Source organism: Drosophila bipectinata, chromosome 3L, assembly GCF_030179905.1.
Source record: "Drosophila bipectinata strain 14024-0381.07 chromosome 3L, DbipHiC1v2, whole genome shotgun sequence".
Classification (NCBI taxonomy): domain Eukaryota; kingdom Metazoa; phylum Arthropoda; class Insecta; order Diptera; family Drosophilidae; genus Drosophila; species Drosophila bipectinata.
Window position 1 is genome coordinate 14,087,426 of NC_091738.1, and position 18,844 is coordinate 14,106,269.

The 18,844-nt window shown below is 47.4% G+C and overlaps 4 protein-coding genes across 8 annotated transcripts; 3 read left to right on the forward strand and 1 right to left on the reverse strand.

The window, feature by feature from the left end:
* Nucleotides 1-126: 126 nt before the first annotated feature.
* PIG-Wb (Phosphatidylinositol glycan anchor biosynthesis class W b) lies at nt 127-2,157 on the reverse strand. The gene is made up of 2 exons (XM_017234411.3): nt 942-2,157; nt 127-886 (listed from the first exon to the last, which is right to left on the reverse strand). The coding sequence occupies exons 1-2, from the start codon at nt 1,798-1,800 to the stop codon at nt 201-203; spliced, it is 1,545 nt and encodes a 514-aa protein (XP_017089900.2). The 5' UTR covers nt 1,801-2,157; the 3' UTR covers nt 127-200.
* A 564-nt stretch (nt 2,158-2,721) lies between these two features.
* LOC108120820 (Glycerol kinase 2) lies at nt 2,722-8,861 on the forward strand. Of its 2 annotated transcripts, XM_017234642.3 has the most exons (4): nt 2,722-2,913; nt 4,442-4,575; nt 6,668-7,294; nt 7,354-8,861. In XM_017234642.3, the coding sequence occupies exons 2-4, from the start codon at nt 4,557-4,559 to the stop codon at nt 8,460-8,462; spliced, it is 1,755 nt and encodes a 584-aa protein (XP_017090131.2). In that variant the 5' UTR covers nt 2,722-2,913; nt 4,442-4,556; the 3' UTR covers nt 8,463-8,861. The 2 variants fall into 2 exon arrangements, with proteins under 2 accessions (XP_017090131.2, XP_017090132.2); XM_017234643.3 differs by lacking the exons at nt 2,722-2,913; nt 4,442-4,575 and adding an exon at nt 5,447-5,624.
* Nucleotides 8,862-9,061: 200 nt separating this feature from the next.
* On the forward strand, nt 9,062-11,048 carry LOC108120822 (glycerol kinase 2-like). Its single transcript, XM_017234644.3, has 2 exons — nt 9,062-9,741; nt 9,800-11,048. Exons 1-2 carry the CDS (start codon nt 9,204-9,206, stop codon nt 10,906-10,908), a joined length of 1,647 nt encoding a protein of 548 aa, XP_017090133.2. The 5' UTR covers nt 9,062-9,203; the 3' UTR covers nt 10,909-11,048.
* A 2,541-nt stretch (nt 11,049-13,589) lies between these two features.
* On the forward strand, nt 13,590-18,797 carry LOC108120803 (uncharacterized). 4 transcript variants are annotated; one of them, XM_017234612.3, is made up of 4 exons: nt 13,590-14,759; nt 15,589-15,821; nt 15,885-16,068; nt 16,127-18,797. In XM_017234612.3, exons 1-4 carry the CDS (start codon nt 13,922-13,924, stop codon nt 18,316-18,318), a joined length of 3,447 nt encoding a protein of 1,148 aa, XP_017090101.2. In that variant the 5' UTR covers nt 13,590-13,921; the 3' UTR covers nt 18,319-18,797. The 4 variants fall into 4 exon arrangements, with proteins under 4 accessions (XP_017090101.2, XP_017090102.2, XP_017090103.2 ...); XM_017234613.3 differs by having other exon boundaries at nt 16,130-18,797; XM_017234614.3 differs by lacking the exon at nt 13,590-14,759 and adding an exon at nt 15,044-15,522.
* The last annotated feature ends 47 nt before the right edge of the window (nt 18,798-18,844 follow it).

Below are 18,844 nucleotides of genomic sequence, written 5' to 3' on the forward strand. Positions count from 1 at the left end.
CGACCAATAGATAAGCGGGTGCCACTGGTGTAAGAGAACAACAATGGACTTTAATGATAAATAAAGTTAAAAATGCCGAAAATATAAGTTTCTGCTGATATGGATAAAACCAAACTTTCTAAAAAAAACATTGGTAAAAATATGTTACGTCTATTTTCACTAAATTCATAAAAATCACAGCTCGAATCACATCTTAAATCTTAGGCTATGCGTATTCCCCTCTTTAGCAGTTCGTGTGCCAACTTGGTTGCCACAAACATATAGACGAGCAGGATGAATATGGACTCCAGGTCAGACCGATCTTCGGGCTTTAGGAAAATATTCACCATGCCTGTCAGGACATTGGCCACCAAAAAGAAGGTCAGGCCGTTTTGGTTCAGAGCCTGGGCAATGGCGAAAGGTCCGATGGCTTTATGTTTTGCCCTCGAACTCGATTCGCCTGTAAGCAGGCCCTTTTCCTGATCCTGCACTGCTCCTCCCACGGGATCCCAGGGCATTTTGCTGTTGATTATAAAATCAACGGCCCAAAAACTGGCTAGTAAGGTGCTGGCTCCTATAGCCTCCATCCAAACAACGTAGCCAAAGTTGCAGGTCACTCTGGAGATACCTACGCCATAGGCACTGATAGCGAAGAGGGTCCACAGGATCAGGACCATATACAGCAGTCGCCAGAGCTTCTTGACCATCTCTATATAGCTTAGCAAGCTTATGTTGACCAACCAGCGATTGAGGTAGATGGACAACAGATAAAGAGCCACGAATCCAGGCAAGGAGACCAGACCCTCACGATTAGCATTGAACAGTCCGGATCGGTCCACCTCCTCATCCATCACATAGTCCGATAGTCCGAGAACACTAAGGCCCAGTTGATGAGTCACCAGAAGACCTAGAAGAGAATTGATTTTATTTTCGAACCCGATAATTTTGTAAAACATACTCACCCAGTCCTAAAGGCAGCAAATGCAAATCCCTTCGAGCCAAAAAACTTACCAATGAACCCAACAACTTGGTAAGACCCAATGTAAAGAAAGCATTCAGGTGCAGACCATACTCGTGCTCATCCTGGCCATAGCCAAGCATTAGGATGGCTATCGTCCGACCCAGTCCCAGCAAAATGAGGGGAAGGGCCTGGTAAATCACACTCCGGCGCAGATCTGAGAGATGCCTTGTCCTGCGGGAAACCATGGCCATGGTGAAGACAAACAATCCGATTCCAGTGTCCATCAGCTTTGCTCCGAACTGGCGGCTTTTGCGGTGGGGTCTGTAGAAGCTGCTAAAATCGATAGCCAGGATGCACACCGCCGTGATTAGGTGAGTCAGTGCTCGGAGAATGGAGAAGGTCATGGGGCGATTGCCGCCCAAGTCAAATTGGACTCGGGAACGGACTTGCTCCAGGGCCCGAGTGCTTCTCAGAAATCTCCATGTCAGTCCCAGCATGATAAACACAATAAAATTGCTGTAATCCACGGCCACAGTAACCAGCAGGATGCAGGGCAGGATGATAATCAGGAACTCCACGACATAACTGAGATTGGGTCTTCCGTAAAGACCAAGTTTGTGGGTCACGACTCTAGCCAGCAAAATGCACCAAAAGGTGGCCAGAATCAGGCGTACCGACTCCCAGCATTGGAAGACGATCTCAATCCAGTCCCAGTCGAATATGGGCTCCTGCACCAAGCCATCACCATCCTTGGTAAGGTTGCCTGTGATTGGAACGAAGTCCAAGATCTCGACAGAGTCCTCTTGCTCCCGACTTTCCATAGCGACTGGACTGGCCGCAAGTGGATCGCCAATTCCCATATGGGTTGATAAACTAACCCCTAATCTTCCCCTGATAATAGTCGCTACTTATCGGAACCGGTGAGATAGCCAAATACATAGTCACCAAAAAAAGGGGCACAATCTCGTTAAATTCAAAAGTGTATGTCGTCGATCGTAACTGAAATTGAAGTATTTCGCTGCGGGACTTATTTGTTCAAAGATAGTATAGGTGCCTGTCAAGAATATCCTTGGAGATATTGAAAAGCTGATGTCACAGTTAAAAAATGTTTTTGGGCTTTAGTTTTGTTCATTTTTCACTGTGCAATTGATCGCTTTTCTTATCTATGCTTTTGTTTGTGAGACTTTACCACCCCATCGGTATTTGCTACTGATAAATAAAAAACAAAATTAATGGTGAAATTAAGGCATGGACTAAAACAAATTTGCTTGACTAATCGCCAGCAGAAAAAAAAATAAATTAGCTAGTTCCATACACTTTTTTAGGCAAATTACTTTTCCGCAAATTACTAATTACTGCTAAAGCCAGGGAAACTGAGCGAAAAAAGGACTATGCTATTTATTCTACTAAGAATAAAAAGTTAAATGTTTATCATACTTTAAATGATCTTAGATTTAAAATTCAGTTTGAATTAAGTTATTACAAAGATATGGCAATGCTCTGGCCAGTGATATTTGTTGGTATTTTTTAGTATTAAGAAATTCGTTTAACACAGGGTGATTCAAGAAAATACCTTCAGTTCTTCTCTAACCTTACATTTGTACATAAATTTTACAAAAAAGGCAATTTTTGTAATTTTTCCCAACCGAGCGAACTGGCAAAAAAGAATTGGAAAACAGATGCTATTAAAAAAGCTAAAAAGACTTGCGTTATTCAACAGTGGGACCAAAAATATCGTACGGGCACACTTATACTTTAAGCTCGTACAGTGGGACCAAAATAGCAATAGTCACAATAAAAAAACTCCCCTGTCGGGCAGGCTCGTCTGCCACAGAGCTGATAATAATTAACCATAAACGCGATAAAAATGGTGCTAATCCTGTTAATAATGTGCTCAAATATGCCGGAGAATATCTAGTAGCGGTGGCCTTAACCTGCTCAACTGTAAACCCAGTGGGGCGGTGAAAATGTTGGTTAGTTAAACCCATAATTATTCTTCACCGGCTATCACGTGTTTCAAATAGCTTTTTTGGTCTTTATTATTAATAACTTTAATAACTTGAGTTGTTTTAGATGTATTTATATGTAATTATACATATAGCTACATATACATATGTGCTAATGAATGGGTCCATTATGACCATTGGGCTAGCGTAATTTCGTTGTTGTTCTCCCCCCATCGGCCGTGTGACGGCACGGGCTTTGGCCAATTGGAATGCTGCTTTTGAGGGGCTTGGCCGACGTCATGACGTATGCAACAGCCGTCTAGCCTGGCTATTGATTTTCTGTGGTCAGGTGCCAAAACCCACGTGAGCAACGACCTTCCAAGCTCCATTTCTCTCCCTTAGGTCATCCAAATAATGCGATGGATGAGAGGCCTTCGAACGGAGAATACGGAAGCAAAAATAGCACTGCCTCTCGCAATATTGCATCTGGCAATTGCATTTAACGCGGCTATTACCGAACAGAGCTAAACAGAAATGCAAATATCAACAGGGCGAGTAGGAAAACAAATAGGTGTGTCCGCTTACATGGGGACAGTTGATCGCTGGCGCCCCAAAGCTGGCTAATCCGCCAATAATTAATCTGGAGTTCACTAGATCTGCCCTCTCCTAGTGCCCCACTGCACTAGACGGCAAGCTCATCGAAATAAAATATTATATAAGCTGTAATCACCCCACAAGTACGCTTATCAGCCAGTCTAAAGATTATCAGAATCATGACACATTGTCTTACGATAGGGCTACGATAAATTAGGTATTTATGGAGAGGTTCACAGGTGGTATGTGTAATTATGATTGCATGCATTGGACTGAATAAACCCTCCTGATGTAATCGTTTGTGGCACTTTCTGCTATAAGCAATAGTCATTTCTCAATCGGTCTGTTATTGAAATTCAAATTGCAGCAAATAAAATATGATATTTTATAATGGCTTAAATGGGTTTCGCCATCAGAGAGTCAAGACGTACACTAACATATACGTTTCCTAAAAATAATTTGCCATCATATGAGCCACAATAAAAGCTTGATATTCGTTTTGTTCAATAAACAAGACATTGTGTTGATGTTGATGTCCTTAAAGTTACGCCTTATATTCGATATACCCGTCATATATTGCGAGGGTACAACTAAAGGCCATCGGTCGGGCTAAATTGCTTTCCTCGTTTGTGGGCCAAAACCGCTGCGACAGTGTTTATATTTGCACATATACATATTTTCACACTGACAGCCCGATTTAATGAACTCGTTTGAGCCGGTCAAATTGACTTCATTAACTTGGCTCTATCTGCCCCTACTGTTGTGTTTATATAACGCACACACTCCCCCTTTTTAGTTAATGGATGCAAACATTTCAATACCAAAATCTGCATTTTCGTTTATTTCTCAGCTTTTTTTTTTTGTCATGCTGCGCCTCGCTCTTGAAGATGTCACAATAACGTCTGCTTTATGTGCTTGCCCCTCAATGGAATATTTTTAATATTTTCTCATCTAATTTTAGCTCCGGCCTATAAGTATGAACTGAATGGACGCCCACACGTGATTGTCTTTGAAAAACCTGAAGAATTTATGTGCGGGTTGGCCTGGGATCCGATGGAATAATTTCCGGACTTAAAATGAGACACTATTTCATGGGTAAGTAATCGTAGATCATAGATTTCTGAGCAATACCTACTTACATTCCTAACTGGAAGTCATAAACATGTATTGAAATCTTAGTTAACTACTACTAACAATGGTTTCCTAGCACGTTTCCTATAATATTTGTTTAATCTGAAATCATTCGCCTAGTAATTCACGTGCTTCTCTTGTGATCTACAGGGTCTAGTACTTTATTTCCATTATCTCCCTTTGTTCGGTTCAGACTTTTCGAATATGTCGGATCTTGAAAACTGGTACTTTTCCACTATTAAAAATAAATTGTTGATAGTGACAAAAAATGGCAAGTATCCAAAATATGTTTGGTCGGTTTTGTCCGAATTTTAGATTTATTTTATACCCACATCTTTGGTTGTTTGATTACATCAGATTTTTCTTTTTTTATGAGTAGACAAAAAATGTATAATTTTGTTATAAAAAATATAAAAAATCCCCCCGTATTTAATAAAATTGACCCAATGTTCATGTCTCTCTTGGTCTGAGAGATATGCAAATGCGTGTTTTTAAATGCCAAGGCTGCCGGCGTCTGTCGCAACCAGTTCGCAGTTTATTGCACTGAGAAACGTCTAGAGAAGCCACCGTGCAACCCAACCACCCAACCACCCACCCACTGTGCCCCAGACATCAGACATAGACGCTCTTGGCCGGCTTGTCTTATCAGCTGTTGCTACTGCCGGGTTTATTGGTCTGTTCGATGGGTATAGTCAGTAGTAGGTAGTAAATTCAATTTCGATACGAAAACCTACACACCCACAACGAAAGCTCGATTCCGAGTGCGCTGCCGCGCCTTCAAGCTGATAGCGTTCCGTTGGATTGGCTTCGACTTTCAGATACATTTTGGCGCTGGCCGCGAACGGTTGTGTTTTTACTCGACGGGCTCTCTCTTTCTCCGCACCTTTCTCTCGATCCCTCGCGTGCTGGCTACAGTTCTCTCCACCCTGATCGACCTTTCTCTCTACTTACCATATAAAAATATTGAAACAAGTGTTATCAGCCGGCATAAACAACAATCGAATATCTGAAAAGTGAGTGGACAAACGAGTGTAAACAGTTTATCAATGCACTGAGAGTTCATTCATCGGGGTTATCGTAAATTATCGTAGTTATCGTAAATTATTTACTTTAATTGTTTGATAGGCCTTTTTGGATATTCGGTTTCATTCGAGTGTATCCATGCATATATAGTATTGCCCGATCGGCTCAGTCCAATTGAGAGTGCCCCCAAATCTAATCTGAACATAACGTTTATGGGTTGTGAATCGATACTCGGTTATCAGGAAACAGTGCTTAATAAAAGTACATGGCCATAAACCTTGGGCACATAAACCTTGTTTAATAACTTTCGAAATTGTACTTCGATTTTAATTGCCAGATGAATCCCAACGCGAAGACCCTGTGGAAAGTTTCGGGATTATTAAATCAATCGTTTCAGTGCCCTAACAATAAAATCTATAACCATACTATATAGTACACTCAATCATTAGGGGCTTATCTCTAAGCCTAGCACTTGACCTTGTCGCAGGGCCCGCAATCACAACAATCTACCATAATTTATGTACAGGAATTTGATCCGCTGCTCCGTTGAGACGTCAATCCCAGCGATTGTGCTCCACTTCTGTGTGGTATTTCTTTTGTATGGAGTATTTGTGTCAGTGGGAAGAGGGCTCGACCGACGGAATCGCCGCAATCAAGCCCCCCAACAAGCCGTGCGGGTTCAAAGTCAAACAAGTGCCGAACAAGTGTACCAGTATTTATACATATATGTAGTTATTGTACATACTATGTACCTCCCAATCGAGATAGTATCGCAAACAAAACAATGTACCCTGGGGGAAGTGCGAACTCAAATATAGAACTTGGTTGTTGAAACATACATATGAAGTTGTTTTTCACAGTCTTTCAACTTTATCGCAGAAACTGTTATCACAGAATGATTTTTGGACTCATACTTCAAACATTGGTTAGGCCAATAAGGACTAATTACTAATTCCATTAGGTTATTAAATCATGCAAATTAAAATAAAAGTGATTATCAAAAATCTGACCTTCTCGATCTCCGGTTTTTCAGGCAGAATGACCGAGGGCAAGAACTTACCCCACTCCAGCGCGGATGTCCCGTTCCGCAGCAAGGAGTTGCGCAAGCAATCCCTAATCCAGCACTCTGGCCTGGTCGGTGTGATCGACGAGGGAACCAAAACTATTGGCTTCTCGATTTATACTACTCCTGACTTCAAAGAGATCGCCGCCCACCGGGTTGAGCTAAGTGTAATCACACCGCAGGATGGCTGGTACGAACAGGACCCACTTGAGATGATGGCCTCGATCAACAAGTGCGCCGAGGAGGCCATTAAGCAGCTGCCCGAGCAAGGATTCTCCGCTGGCGACATTGCCACGGTGGGCATCACCAATCAGCGAGAGACCACGATTGTCTGGGACGCAGTGACCGGCAAGCCTCTATACAATGCTCTCCTGTGGAAGGACATTCGCACCAGCACAACAGTGGAGCAGATCTTGGCCAAGGTGCAGGACCCAAATCACTTCCGAAGCAGCACGGGTCTGCCTATTTCCACGTACTTCTCCGCTCTAAAGATTCGATGGCTGAGGGACAACGTTCCCGAAGTTCGTCAGGCCATCCGAGAGAGACGCTGCAAGGCCGGAACCGTGGATAGCTGGATCGTCTGGAATCTGACAAATGGTTGGTAAATATAGTTCTAAGGCTTTGGAACTTTTTAACTGAGCTATTGCTTTCTTTAGGGGCTCTTCACATCACGGACGTGACGAACGCCTCCCGCACTCTCCTAATGAACCTGGAGACACAGAGCTGGGATCCCGTGCTGCTGAAGACTTTTGGAATCCGAGAGGAGATGCTTCCCAGCATCCACAGCTGCTCGGAAGTCTTCGGCAAGATCACTTCAGAGCGGAGTCCTCTCCGTGGGATGACACTCAGTGGAATTATGGGCAACCAGCAGGCCTCTCTCCTGGGGCAGATGTGCGTGAAGCCGGGTCAGACCAAGAATACTTACCGCTCTGGATGTTTTCTGTTGTGCAATACGGGTGATAAGCCCGTATTTTCCCGTCACGGTCTCCTCACAACAGTGGCCTACAAGCTAGGCCCCCAAGCGCCCACGATTTATGCCATTGAAGGAGCTGTTTCGGTAGCCGGACACGCGCTCTCATGGCTTCAGACCAAAGTGCGCATCCTGCCCGACTCCAAGGACGCCGAAAAATACGCAGAGGTGGTGCCCACATCGGGAGATGTGTACTTCGTGCCAGCCTTTACGGGTTTGTATGCACCATATTGGAAGCAGAACGCCCGTGGCATCATAATCGGTCTGACCCAGTTCACGCGAAAGAATCACATCGTAAGAGCGGCACTAGAGAGCATCTGCTTCCAGACCCGCGACATCCTGGAGTGCATGCACCAGGAGTGTGGCTACGAGATCAACAAACTCCACGCCGATGGAAAGCTGACGACAAACAATCTTCTCATGCAGCTCCAGGCCGACACCATTGGATTGCCCGTATTCCGCTCCCAGCTGATGGACTCTACGGCTTTCGGAGCCGCCATGTGCGCGGCACAGGCGGACGGCGTGAATCTGTGCCAGTTTGAGCCGGAGAAGCGATATTACGAGAACGTGCACTACGACACTTTTCTGGCCACCACCACTGAGGTGGAGCGAAAGGAGCGCTACGGCAAGTGGAAGAGGGCCGTGGAACGCAGCTTAGGATGGGTCATCAAGCAGAAGAAGACGAAGGAGCACACGGAGGAGAACTACAGGATGCTCTCCTCCCTCCCAGCAAGCATCTTCCTCATTAGCAGCTTCGCCATGCTGGTGCATTCTCTCTCGGCCGCCGGACAGTAGACTGGTTCGGAGGATCCCCCCGCATCGTTTCTCGGTTGTGATAGTAGTTTTGTTTTGTTATTTCCGGATTTGCCCTGGCAAAAGTCCCACGAGGACTACTTGGGATGGTTGGACGTGCTTTAAGCCCTGTAAATATTTTAACCCAATGAGCGGAGAGCTCCTCCTATAAATTAATCTATCTTATCGTTCTTCGTTGCATATTTCCTTACTTCTTAGCCGTAGGTCCATTGACGATAGGTTCCATGACCAAACGATCTACGCACGGCCATATCAGCGAATTGTATATAGCCAAAGTGCAAACAACATTTCTAATTTAAGTAGGCCCCCGTACTTGTACTCTATGTGTATGTGTAGCGATTACGCCCCTAAAAACAATAAACCAGAAATAATACGAATCGAGGCATTGCGTCTTATTGCGAATTACCAGGAATTTAAGTTTAATATTTGCCAATCGCAGAATGTTCTATACTATCTAAAGGGTAGTATCTAATATTAATAGGAAGGTGGTGTTACTTCCAAGTATTCATACCCGTTCTTACAGAACTGCTACGAGCAATCTCACTCAAGGTGGGGTATGATTTAATATCAGCGGTGCTATCAGGGGCCGGAAATGGGAATAGCAGTTAGATGTGACCACAGTAATCGATTGAAAAATCATTCAATTTCGATTTGAATGATTTTCCAAATGATTCAGATTAAATCAGAATTATAACCTACTCGGCCTCCTTTCATTGAGGGAGAATGACTGGCCTGGTCGGCGTGATCGACGAGGGAACCAAGACCATTAGCTTTTCGATTTATACTACTCCGGACTTCAAGGAGATCGCTGCCCATCGAGTGGAGCTGTTTTTAATCTCACCAAAGGATGGCTGGTACGAGCAGGATCCACGTGGGATTATGTCCTCTATCAACAAGTGCGCTGAGGAGGCCATCAAGATGCTGCCCGAGCAAGGGTTTTCCGCTGGCGACATTGCCACGGTGGGCATCACCAATCAGCGCGAGACCACTATTGTCTGGGACGCTGTAACCGGCAAGCCTCTATACAATGCTCTCCTGTGGAAGGACATTCGCACTAGCACCACTGTGGAGCAGATCTTGGCCAAGGTGCAGGACCCAAATCACTTCCGAAGCAGCACCGGTCTGCCCATTTCCACGTACTTCTCCGCCCTGAAGATTGTGTGGCTGAAGGACAACGTTCCCGAAGTGCGCCTGGCCATCGAAGAAGGACGCTGCAAAGCGGGAACAGTAGACAGCTGGATCGTCTGGAATCTGACGAATGGTTAGTGAATCTAATACAAAAGCTTTTGAGCTCCTTAACTGCGCTACTGCTTTCTCAGGGGCGATTCACATCACGGATGTGACAAATGCCTCCCGCACACTCCTCATGAACCTGGAGACGCAGAGCTGGGACCCCGTGCTGCTGGAAACTTTTGGCATTCCCGAAGAGATGTTGCCCAGCATCCACAGCTGCTCGGAAGTCTTCGGCAAGATCACCTCGGAGCGGAGTCCACTCCGCGGGATGACGCTTAGCGGGATTATCGGCAACCAGCAAGCCTCTCTCTTAGGACAGATGTGTGTGAAGCCGGGTCAGACCAAGAATACTTACCGCTCCGGATGTTTTCTGTTGTGCAATACGGGCAAAAAGCCTGTATTTTCGAGTCACGGTCTCCTCACAACAGTGGCCTACAAGCTAGGTCCAAAGGCGCCCACGATTTATGCCATAGAGGGAGCTGTCCTGGTAGCTGGACACGCACTCTCGTGGCTTCACTCCAAAATGCGTATCCTGCCTGACCTCAAAGATGCAGAAGAAGTTGCGTTGGCGGTTCCCACTTCGGGAGATTTGTACTTTGTGCCAGCCTTTACGGGCTTATACGCCCCCTACTGGCAGCCAAACGCCCGTGGCATCATAATCGGTCTGACCCAGTTCACGCGGAAGAATCACATAGTTAGAGCGGCACTAGAGAGCATCTGCTTCCAGACCCGCGACATCCTGGAGTGCATGCGCCAGGAGTCTGGTTACGAGATCAGAAAACTGCACGCCGACGGAAAGCTCTCTGCGAATAATCTTCTTATGCAGATCCAGGCTGACACGATTGGAATGCCCGTATTCCGGTCGCAATCTAAGGACTTGACGGCTTTGGGAGCGGCCATGTGCGCCGCCAATGCGGACGGATTGAACCTGTGCCGGTTTGATCCGGAGAAGTATTACGTTCAAGTGCAGTATGACACTTTCCAGGCCACCACAAAGGAGGCGGAGCGCAAGGTTCGCTACCGCAAATGGAGGCGCGCCGTGGATCGTAGCTTGGGCTGGGTCATCAATCAGACGAAGATGCACTCAGTGGAGGACGACCAAGTGCTGTCCTTCCTCCCAATGGCAATTTACTTCATTAGCGGCTTCGCTATGCTGGTGCATTCAATCTCTCGGTCCCATTCCAATCGCATCTAGGTATTACTTCAAATCCATACGCCTTCTTAAAGAACTGCTTCGTGCAATCTCACTCATGGTGGGGTATTGTTTAATATCAGTGACGCTATCAGAGACCGGAAATGTCCGTATCAGTATTAAATACAACCAAAGTAATCGATTGATTAATAACTGGGTGGGTGTGTGGCTTCTATTTGAACGGTTTTACCATTTTAAGGTGCGTTGCCCAGACTAGACCGGGGGGTATCAGGTTGCAGGGACAGGTGACACCACAACGGACTAATTATAATCAGTTTGCTTTTAAAACAAAAAAAGAAAAACTGGGAACTAGAGTGTTTCTTTTGCCATTTTATGATTTATTTCTAGATAAGATAGGGGTAATGAAAGAATCCAACCAAGATATTGCAATTTATTTTCCATACATATGTATGTACATAGAACAAGAACATACATCGATCAAGAGAATATCCGTAAACTTTACACTTGTGTACCTTTCGAGGGTGGAAATAGAATATAATATTCCTCTGAATTTGGATCTTTAAATCCTCTTCTACCTGCCGAGGACGCCTGCTGAGCTGCATATTATTTTTCAAGAATGAAAACCGGATTGGCAAACTATAGCCATATGGATATGGGCTGGGAGTTGGCCCTACAGCAAGACGTACCCACACCTGCTTGGAGCATAGCCAGGCCCCACTGTACGCCTTTCAGCTGGGATCTCATTTAAATTGCTTCTACCGATTACCCAACCAGCCCGTTCACGTACACACACTCTAGAAGTGGGTTTCTACCTTCCATGCAGGTTGTGAGAAACAACAACAACAAGGCTGTGGCTGTGGCTGCTATCCAGGTAGGAAAGGTAACCAAAACAAATGCTCAACTCAGCAACAACAAAGAAATTGATTTTCCCTGTTCGTCTTCGGAATACCTTTTCTGAATCAGTGCAAGAACCGGAATCTGTTTGAAGTCGAAGCGCGCGCAACTAACACTTACACTGAGAGAAATCCCAATGAATGAAATCTTAATTTTACACTTCTTGGTTTTATCCGAGTAGTCTAGGTCATTGTGTCATATGTTCTGTTTATATTCGACTCATTCCATTCAGTATTTTTCTGTATAATATTCAATAACTATAAGAAAATATTAAAAAAAAACTAGAAAAATAAAATATGTCTGGGAACCTGAGCCGTCTGGGCCATAAGGATCCTCAAAAAAAGAAGATTCTGAGTGATTTGACCAACAACCTAGACTCCAAGAAAAGACGAGCGCTTTTTATGGAGCGAATGAAGATGTACTACAGGTCTCAACAGATTCCAAAAGTCCAACAAAATGATTTCAGGTATCCTGATTTCGATCGCAGTACTACATCTGCCAATAAAGAAATAGCTGCGACAACTGGGAGGCAGACCACCGACTACGACAGTTCTTCATATCTTTTGGATCCGATTACCATCTTTCCCCCACGCCAATTAATTTCCCATCAGAGCACTGGCTCGCCTCCTAAGATGCCTTCTAAGAAAGCCTTGGTAAGACCCCGTTTCAGTAAAATCAATCAATATCCTATATATCCAGTGGCAAAAGATTCATACAATCGAGAGTCGAGAGTTCCACAGCGGTTAACTAAACTTTTGATAATCTTTCTGGTCGTGATTGGGGCTGTGTATCTGAGAAAGCGCTATATCTTTCAAATGGAGAATATGTTCAATATCCTGAACACAAAGTATACTTTGTGTAAATGCAATTTGCGCAACAACTGCATACAGAGCAACTGGCTGGAACCCACTCACCAAATGGTCAGGAAACTGTTCAGTCAGCTGAACGGAAGAGCCAGGTTGCATTACTGCCAGGACTCAAGGCTGCCACTTACGTTACCGTTCAGTGAGTTTGCCGAGGGACTGCCTGACACCCAACATACCCTGGCCGTCACATTCTTGCCCCACCTGATCTCACAGAACCCGCAGTGGGGCATGGCAATCATGGATTCCCCCATCTTGAAGGAGCCCCACTTTGAGATAACAGAACCGCGACTGCCCTTCCAGTGCTTAGTTTCTGATAACTTCTTACGATTCTGCAATTTATTTCGTGAATTTGATATCTCGTGGATACTTTGGGCTCTTGTCCCGATTGTACCGATTCTGCTTTATTACAAGGCACGGCGGCAGGAAGCCCAGTCAGTGATTTACGATTTTAAAAACGCCATTATCAACGAACTCCTTCAACGGAAATGGCACAACAATGAAAGTATTTTTTTGATAGATCATCTGCAGGAGAAACTGGTGCCGTTCGAGAATCGCTCCAAGTATCTGCCATTGTGGAACCAGGCCTTGAAGCTTTTGGAGAAGAACTACAAACGCCTTGTATTCAGGGAATTTAATATGAATGGAAAGGTAATGAGGACGATTTCGTTTAAGGAGCTGCACTAGCCCCCCTCTATGTTTATATTTTTTTCAATATTTATTTCTACGATCCATTGATACAAACAAACCATTATCAAAAACTGCCAAATTAAATCAGTTCTGTGTTGTTAAACTAATAAATTTAAATGTTAAAACAGTTCATTTTTGATAGTTATAAACTTTGTTCCAGTTTCTCACAGTGCAGTCAAAGTCTATGCTCGAATTCCTGTATGGATGTGTGGGTGTCGAACGAGGTTTGAGTTTGAGCCGTCGTTGTTAGCCCGGCTTGTTCTGCTCTTGGGCGCCTCATTCGAGTTTGAGTTGCAAGCGCGGCTTGTGCGATCGCGGGTTAAGCGCTTCGAGACCTTTTGAATCGGCAGCGGTGCCTCTAAATATATTTTTTTCCGTGTGCGCTTCTTGTTTATGTTAATCCAATATCGGTGCTATATATACCGCGGAAAGATATTGCAGAATAAGCCATAAATTTTGTCAATTAATCGGGTCTCGGTTTTAGAAGCGTGAGACCGACGAATCCAAATGAATGTGGTGGAGTGAGTGTGTGCTGTGTGCAGCATAAATGAGTATTTGGAGTTGAAAAGGGTCAAACCGGTTATTGACCAACAACAACACTAAGCGCCATGGAGGCAGCAGCAGCAACGGCAACAACAAAAGCCTCGGCATCCTTGCAACGTGTCGCCTCAGAGTCGAGTCTGGGCCAGGAACAGGCTCCTCAAATTGGTGGCCAGTTGCCTCATCACTATCATTACATCCAATATCCGGCGCATTACATGCAGCAGCAGCAGCAGCAGCAGCAACAGCATCAGCAGATTTCCCAGTCACTCCCGCCCTGCCAATGCCCCTGTTCCTGTGGCCGGGCACCTGCTCATCCGCCCACCATGGCTCCGCCTGCCCAGCAGAACGCGTCCATGGCAGTGGCGGTACTGGTGCACCAGCACACTCCCAGCACCCAGCAAGAGAGCTCCTCTAGACACCCGCCCCTCAAGACCCAGTCGGCTCAGTCGCTGCTCAATCACTCCTATCAGGCTCTTCATGAAGAGCAAGCCCAGCTGCAGCTAGACACCTCGGCGGGAGCTGGGAGCTGCGACTGCGATCTGGAGTGCACATGTACCGCAGGTGGTGGAGGCAACTCCACTCTGGCGCAGCACAAGCGAAGTCTGCTGTCCGACGCTATGCTCGGAGCAGACGAGATCACGGTAAGCGAGTCGGATAACAATAGCACCATGATCAAGAAAAAGAAACCGAGATCCGGTGGCGGTGGTGGTGCAGGACAACTGCCCCCCAAGACACAGCCCACGGGAGACAGTTGCAACGACATCTACCACGATACGGAATTAGACGGCGCGGTGAATGCTTCATCGAGGTCAGGGCTGAAGTCACAGATAATGGACGACAATCGTCCGCCACTGCCGCCGCGTCCTCCGCCCCGTCCCAGGAGTAATGCCAATGGATCCATAGGTGAGTGAAAGGATTTTGGTTTTCTAGGGTATCCCCAACTTCGTTACTTCACATCCATTTCGATAGCCATCAGTGCTGCCACTTTCCACCTCTTTTCAATGAATCACAGTGCCCCCTCTGTCACTGATTTGCCATCCACTCCAGGCACAGCTTCCGCTTTGGCGCTGCTTCCTCATCCGCATGTCCTGCGCCGGCGCAGTGCTGCCCGCTCGCTCTCTATTTTTGTCCTGGAGCTGGTGCAAAATATTTGCTTGGGGGGTTGGCGCTGTGCTAATGTCAGTCGGGATTTCAGTTGACACCGTTCCTGTAATTGCAACGCACACTCCGGCGTTGACGCCACCTCCCAGCTTCTGCTTCAGCACCAGCACTTGCCACCCAATCGCCCAGTCACCAAACCACCCCACTAACCCTAGTCCGCGCAGCTGCTAGCGGAGGCTGTGTCGCATCTCCAGCCCCGCATCTCAGCCAGCTTCCACTGCTGTGTAGATATTTTTCTCTTCTGTCCCAAGAAGATAGAAAAACGGAAAGAGTGAAAAAGGGAGGAAAACGTGTTCCGGAATTTCCAAGTTCTGGCCAGGATGTGTTCCTCCTGCCTGTAAAACCATTCGACTTGATTCTGGAATCTGGAGCAGAGATAGTCCATTCACCATGCACGGCTATCCGGTGATGCAGTTCGTGCAGTACAGCATGCCACCACCCTGCTCCTGGGTCCCAGCACCGCCGCCCTCCTCAGCGAACGTCGATTCCCATCATCGCGGCTCTGGTTGGGACTGCTGTTTCTGGAGTTTACGGCTGAAATCTAATTGTATTTTTTCTCTTTCAACTTCAGCTCATCGCCATGGAGTCGGAATCAAGAAGTACGTGGTGTGGTGCCTCATCTGCGGTGGCTTCAGTTGCCTGTTGGGCGTTCTCTTCCTGGGCGTCTACTTCCTGCTTCACTCATACACCATAACAGTGGGTAACTTCGAGACTGTGCCAACCTTTGTGCCCGCCACCCTCCTTATCCTGACGGGAATTTGCATCATGAGCCTAGCCAGGCGGCGCAATCGCTACAGTTACTTGGTAAGTAACCAGAGACATGTCACAGAACTCTTCACCATTAACCCAAATCTTTTCCGTTTAAAGATCAAACTGTCCGGAGCCTGTGGCTTGGTGTCCGCCCTGACTTGCGCGCTGGTGACGGTTACCACGACTGTGCTCCATATGAGTCGCCTACAGGCCCTGAGAGAATGTGAATATGCCCAAAAGACGCGCACCTGCACCTGCTATTCGGACCTAATTGAATCCCAGGTGGACCGTGTCGATAAGGGTAAGTTGCCATTGAGGATACGTCCCATATCCAACTAATTCCCAACCATCTCTTTCAGAAGGAGTGCGCCTGGTATTTGATTCCCTCTCCGATTGCAACGTTGTCCACGGATCCCTGTACTCCTGCCTCAGGGCCATCTTTGGCTTATCCGTGGCGGGAGTTCTTATCGCCGTCTTCAGCTGCATGCTGGTCTACCAGCTTCTCAGCCACGAGCGGAAGAAGATGTACTGGGAGCAGCTGGAGTTGCGCTGCCGTTCCTTGTATGCCAGTCAAGCGCCTCCGCCGTCTTTGGGCCCTGGCAGGATGCTGAACTGCCGCTGCTGTGAACAGTGCCACGCCCACCGCCAGCTGACATTGCCCCTGCAAGCCACTGGCTATCCGTGGGATGAGGCCTCTATGGCGGCAGCTGTGGCAGCCAGCGGTGGGGGCGCAGAACAGCGCTTCTGGACTGCCCAACCGCCGGGAAATTTTTACTCCCCGAATCCTGGAGGTGAAGACACTGTAGGAGCCTGCCGCAGTGGTGACAGAGGCGGTGCAGGTGCCAACGGAGGAGGAAGGAGCACCAGTGGCTGGAGCTGGCCTCGTATGCCCTGGCAAAGGACCACGTCGGATGCAGGACATCGCTTTCGGCAGGCGACCGCCAGCCCGGACTCACAGTACGGATTCAGCTCTTCGGCGGCTGCTCCGGGGGACACCAACCAAATGCTAATTGAAGAACCCTCTGTGACCGCCGCCTACAATGGAATACCGCCTCCGAGCGCCTTGCCTTACGGCGTCTGGGGTCCCCCGCCACCTTACAGTGATCCGAATAGTCCGGCCAGACGGGGCTACTATCAATATCTACAACCCACGGCGTGTCTAGCGGGGAATCAGCCCGCCACAGCTATTACCCTTAGCCAGGAACCAGTGCATCCAACCATGCAGCATCAACACACCCATCTCCCACACCCCCAGCAGCAGCAGTTGCAACAACTTCAGCTGCAACGCCTCCAAGGCCAGTCCGCCACTCTGGAGCGGATGGATGGTCTCAGCAGTGTTGGGAACGTGAACTCATTAGTGGCAGCCACTCGTTCCTCTGCCTACAAATCCAAGGTGGAATACGAAAACACGCCGTCCGACAGTGATGGTGGAAATCCTCGGGAACGGGAACGCTGCTCAAACACCCTGCCCACAAGAAAGCTGAAGAAACGCCTGGAGGCGGGAACCGGTGCCAAGAGCATTGGTCCGCAGAGCAACCCGGGCCAACAGCGCCCCAATGTCCAGCAACTATTCGCCAAGCAGGAGCAAGTGGTGCAGCCTGCTAATCCGCCCCAGCAAGCACAGCCTCAATCCGCGGGGGTTGAAAATAGCGGCTATCAAGACTCCAATGGAGCTATTGCTAAGGAGCAAGCTGGATCTGGATCAGGAGCAGCGGACCCCGCGGAGTCGGAGGTGTACTTTGCCGATGTGAGCAGCTGCTGCAACATGTCCGTGAAGAACGATAGCTTCTACGACAACGCCCAGAAGCAGCATAGCCATGTCCACAATCACAATCACAGCCATTCACACGCCCATGCTCATCAGCACCAGCACCAGCACAGTAATTGCAGTCACAGCAGTGGGCAGAGCACCGCCAACGAGGACTACCTGGCGCAGAGATTTGGTCGAGGTCGTGAGCACTCCGTCCGAAGTCGGCTGCCTATTCCACAGGGCCGGCGTGGAGAGGACGACTACGAGAGCTCAAACCTAAATATGCCGACCGCTAAGGAGCAGCAGCTTCAAAAGGAGATCTCGCGCCAGAGCATGTGCTCCGTTGAGTCGGAGGCCAAGACGGAGTTCACAGACCTGTCACCTTCGACGCCTTGCGGCGGAAATCTGCCTCTGCCGCCGCCAGCCAACTTTGCCAGCGATCCCCCGACCAGTGGTGGCCAGCAGTCCTCCAACTTTGTGGCCTCTTTTCCGTACTCGTCGGAGTCGCAGTGCCTGGAGGCGCATCGGCGCTCCACCAAGAATATCCACGAGTTGCTATTAGCCGGTGCAGGCGGTGGTGGCGTTGGAGGAACGGCAGCAGCAGGAGGAGGAACCTCCGCCATTGCAGGGGACTCTCACTACGAAGTCATCAACGATCGGGGGAACCACTACCATCATCGGCCTCAACAGGCCAAGAGCAAGTCCACTAAGCCCAAGACCCGGTCGCGGGAGCAGCTGGACATCTACAGCAGCAGTGGAGCAGACCGATCCGACTGGTCCTCGGATGGGGGTCGGTTGTGAGCCTCCGAGGATCAAGAAGTATTTGTCTAGCAGTGGTTTCATCTCCATTATTTTCTGTAAAAGATCTGTGGATCGGACGTTTTGGGTGTTAATGATGCGATGAGTATTGGGGAAAGCTAAAAACCATCAGGGTTGAAGAACCCAATCTCTTAGCTTTATTGTTATCAACTGAAGGATTCCCCGACCCATTTTATAGTTGGGTTAATTATAATTTATAATTCTGTAACCAATACTCACTCCATCGCATCGGTCACTTTAAGGTCCACGTTAATTTCAGTATCGTCGCATTTGTAATGTTTGCCATCCAGAGCGGAACTCTTATCTAATGTATATCCTAGCCCCTAATTCCACACCGGTTTTTAGGTCCTGGAGGCCCTGAAAACCCTTGCTTTAACTATTTTACGCGATATCCTTTGCATGGTTTACAATTAGAGCATCTATATGCTATTATGATTCGGACATATGGTAGCATTGAATTGAATGTTGAAACTTGTAGCAATGATAATCTATGGGTATTTACATAGTT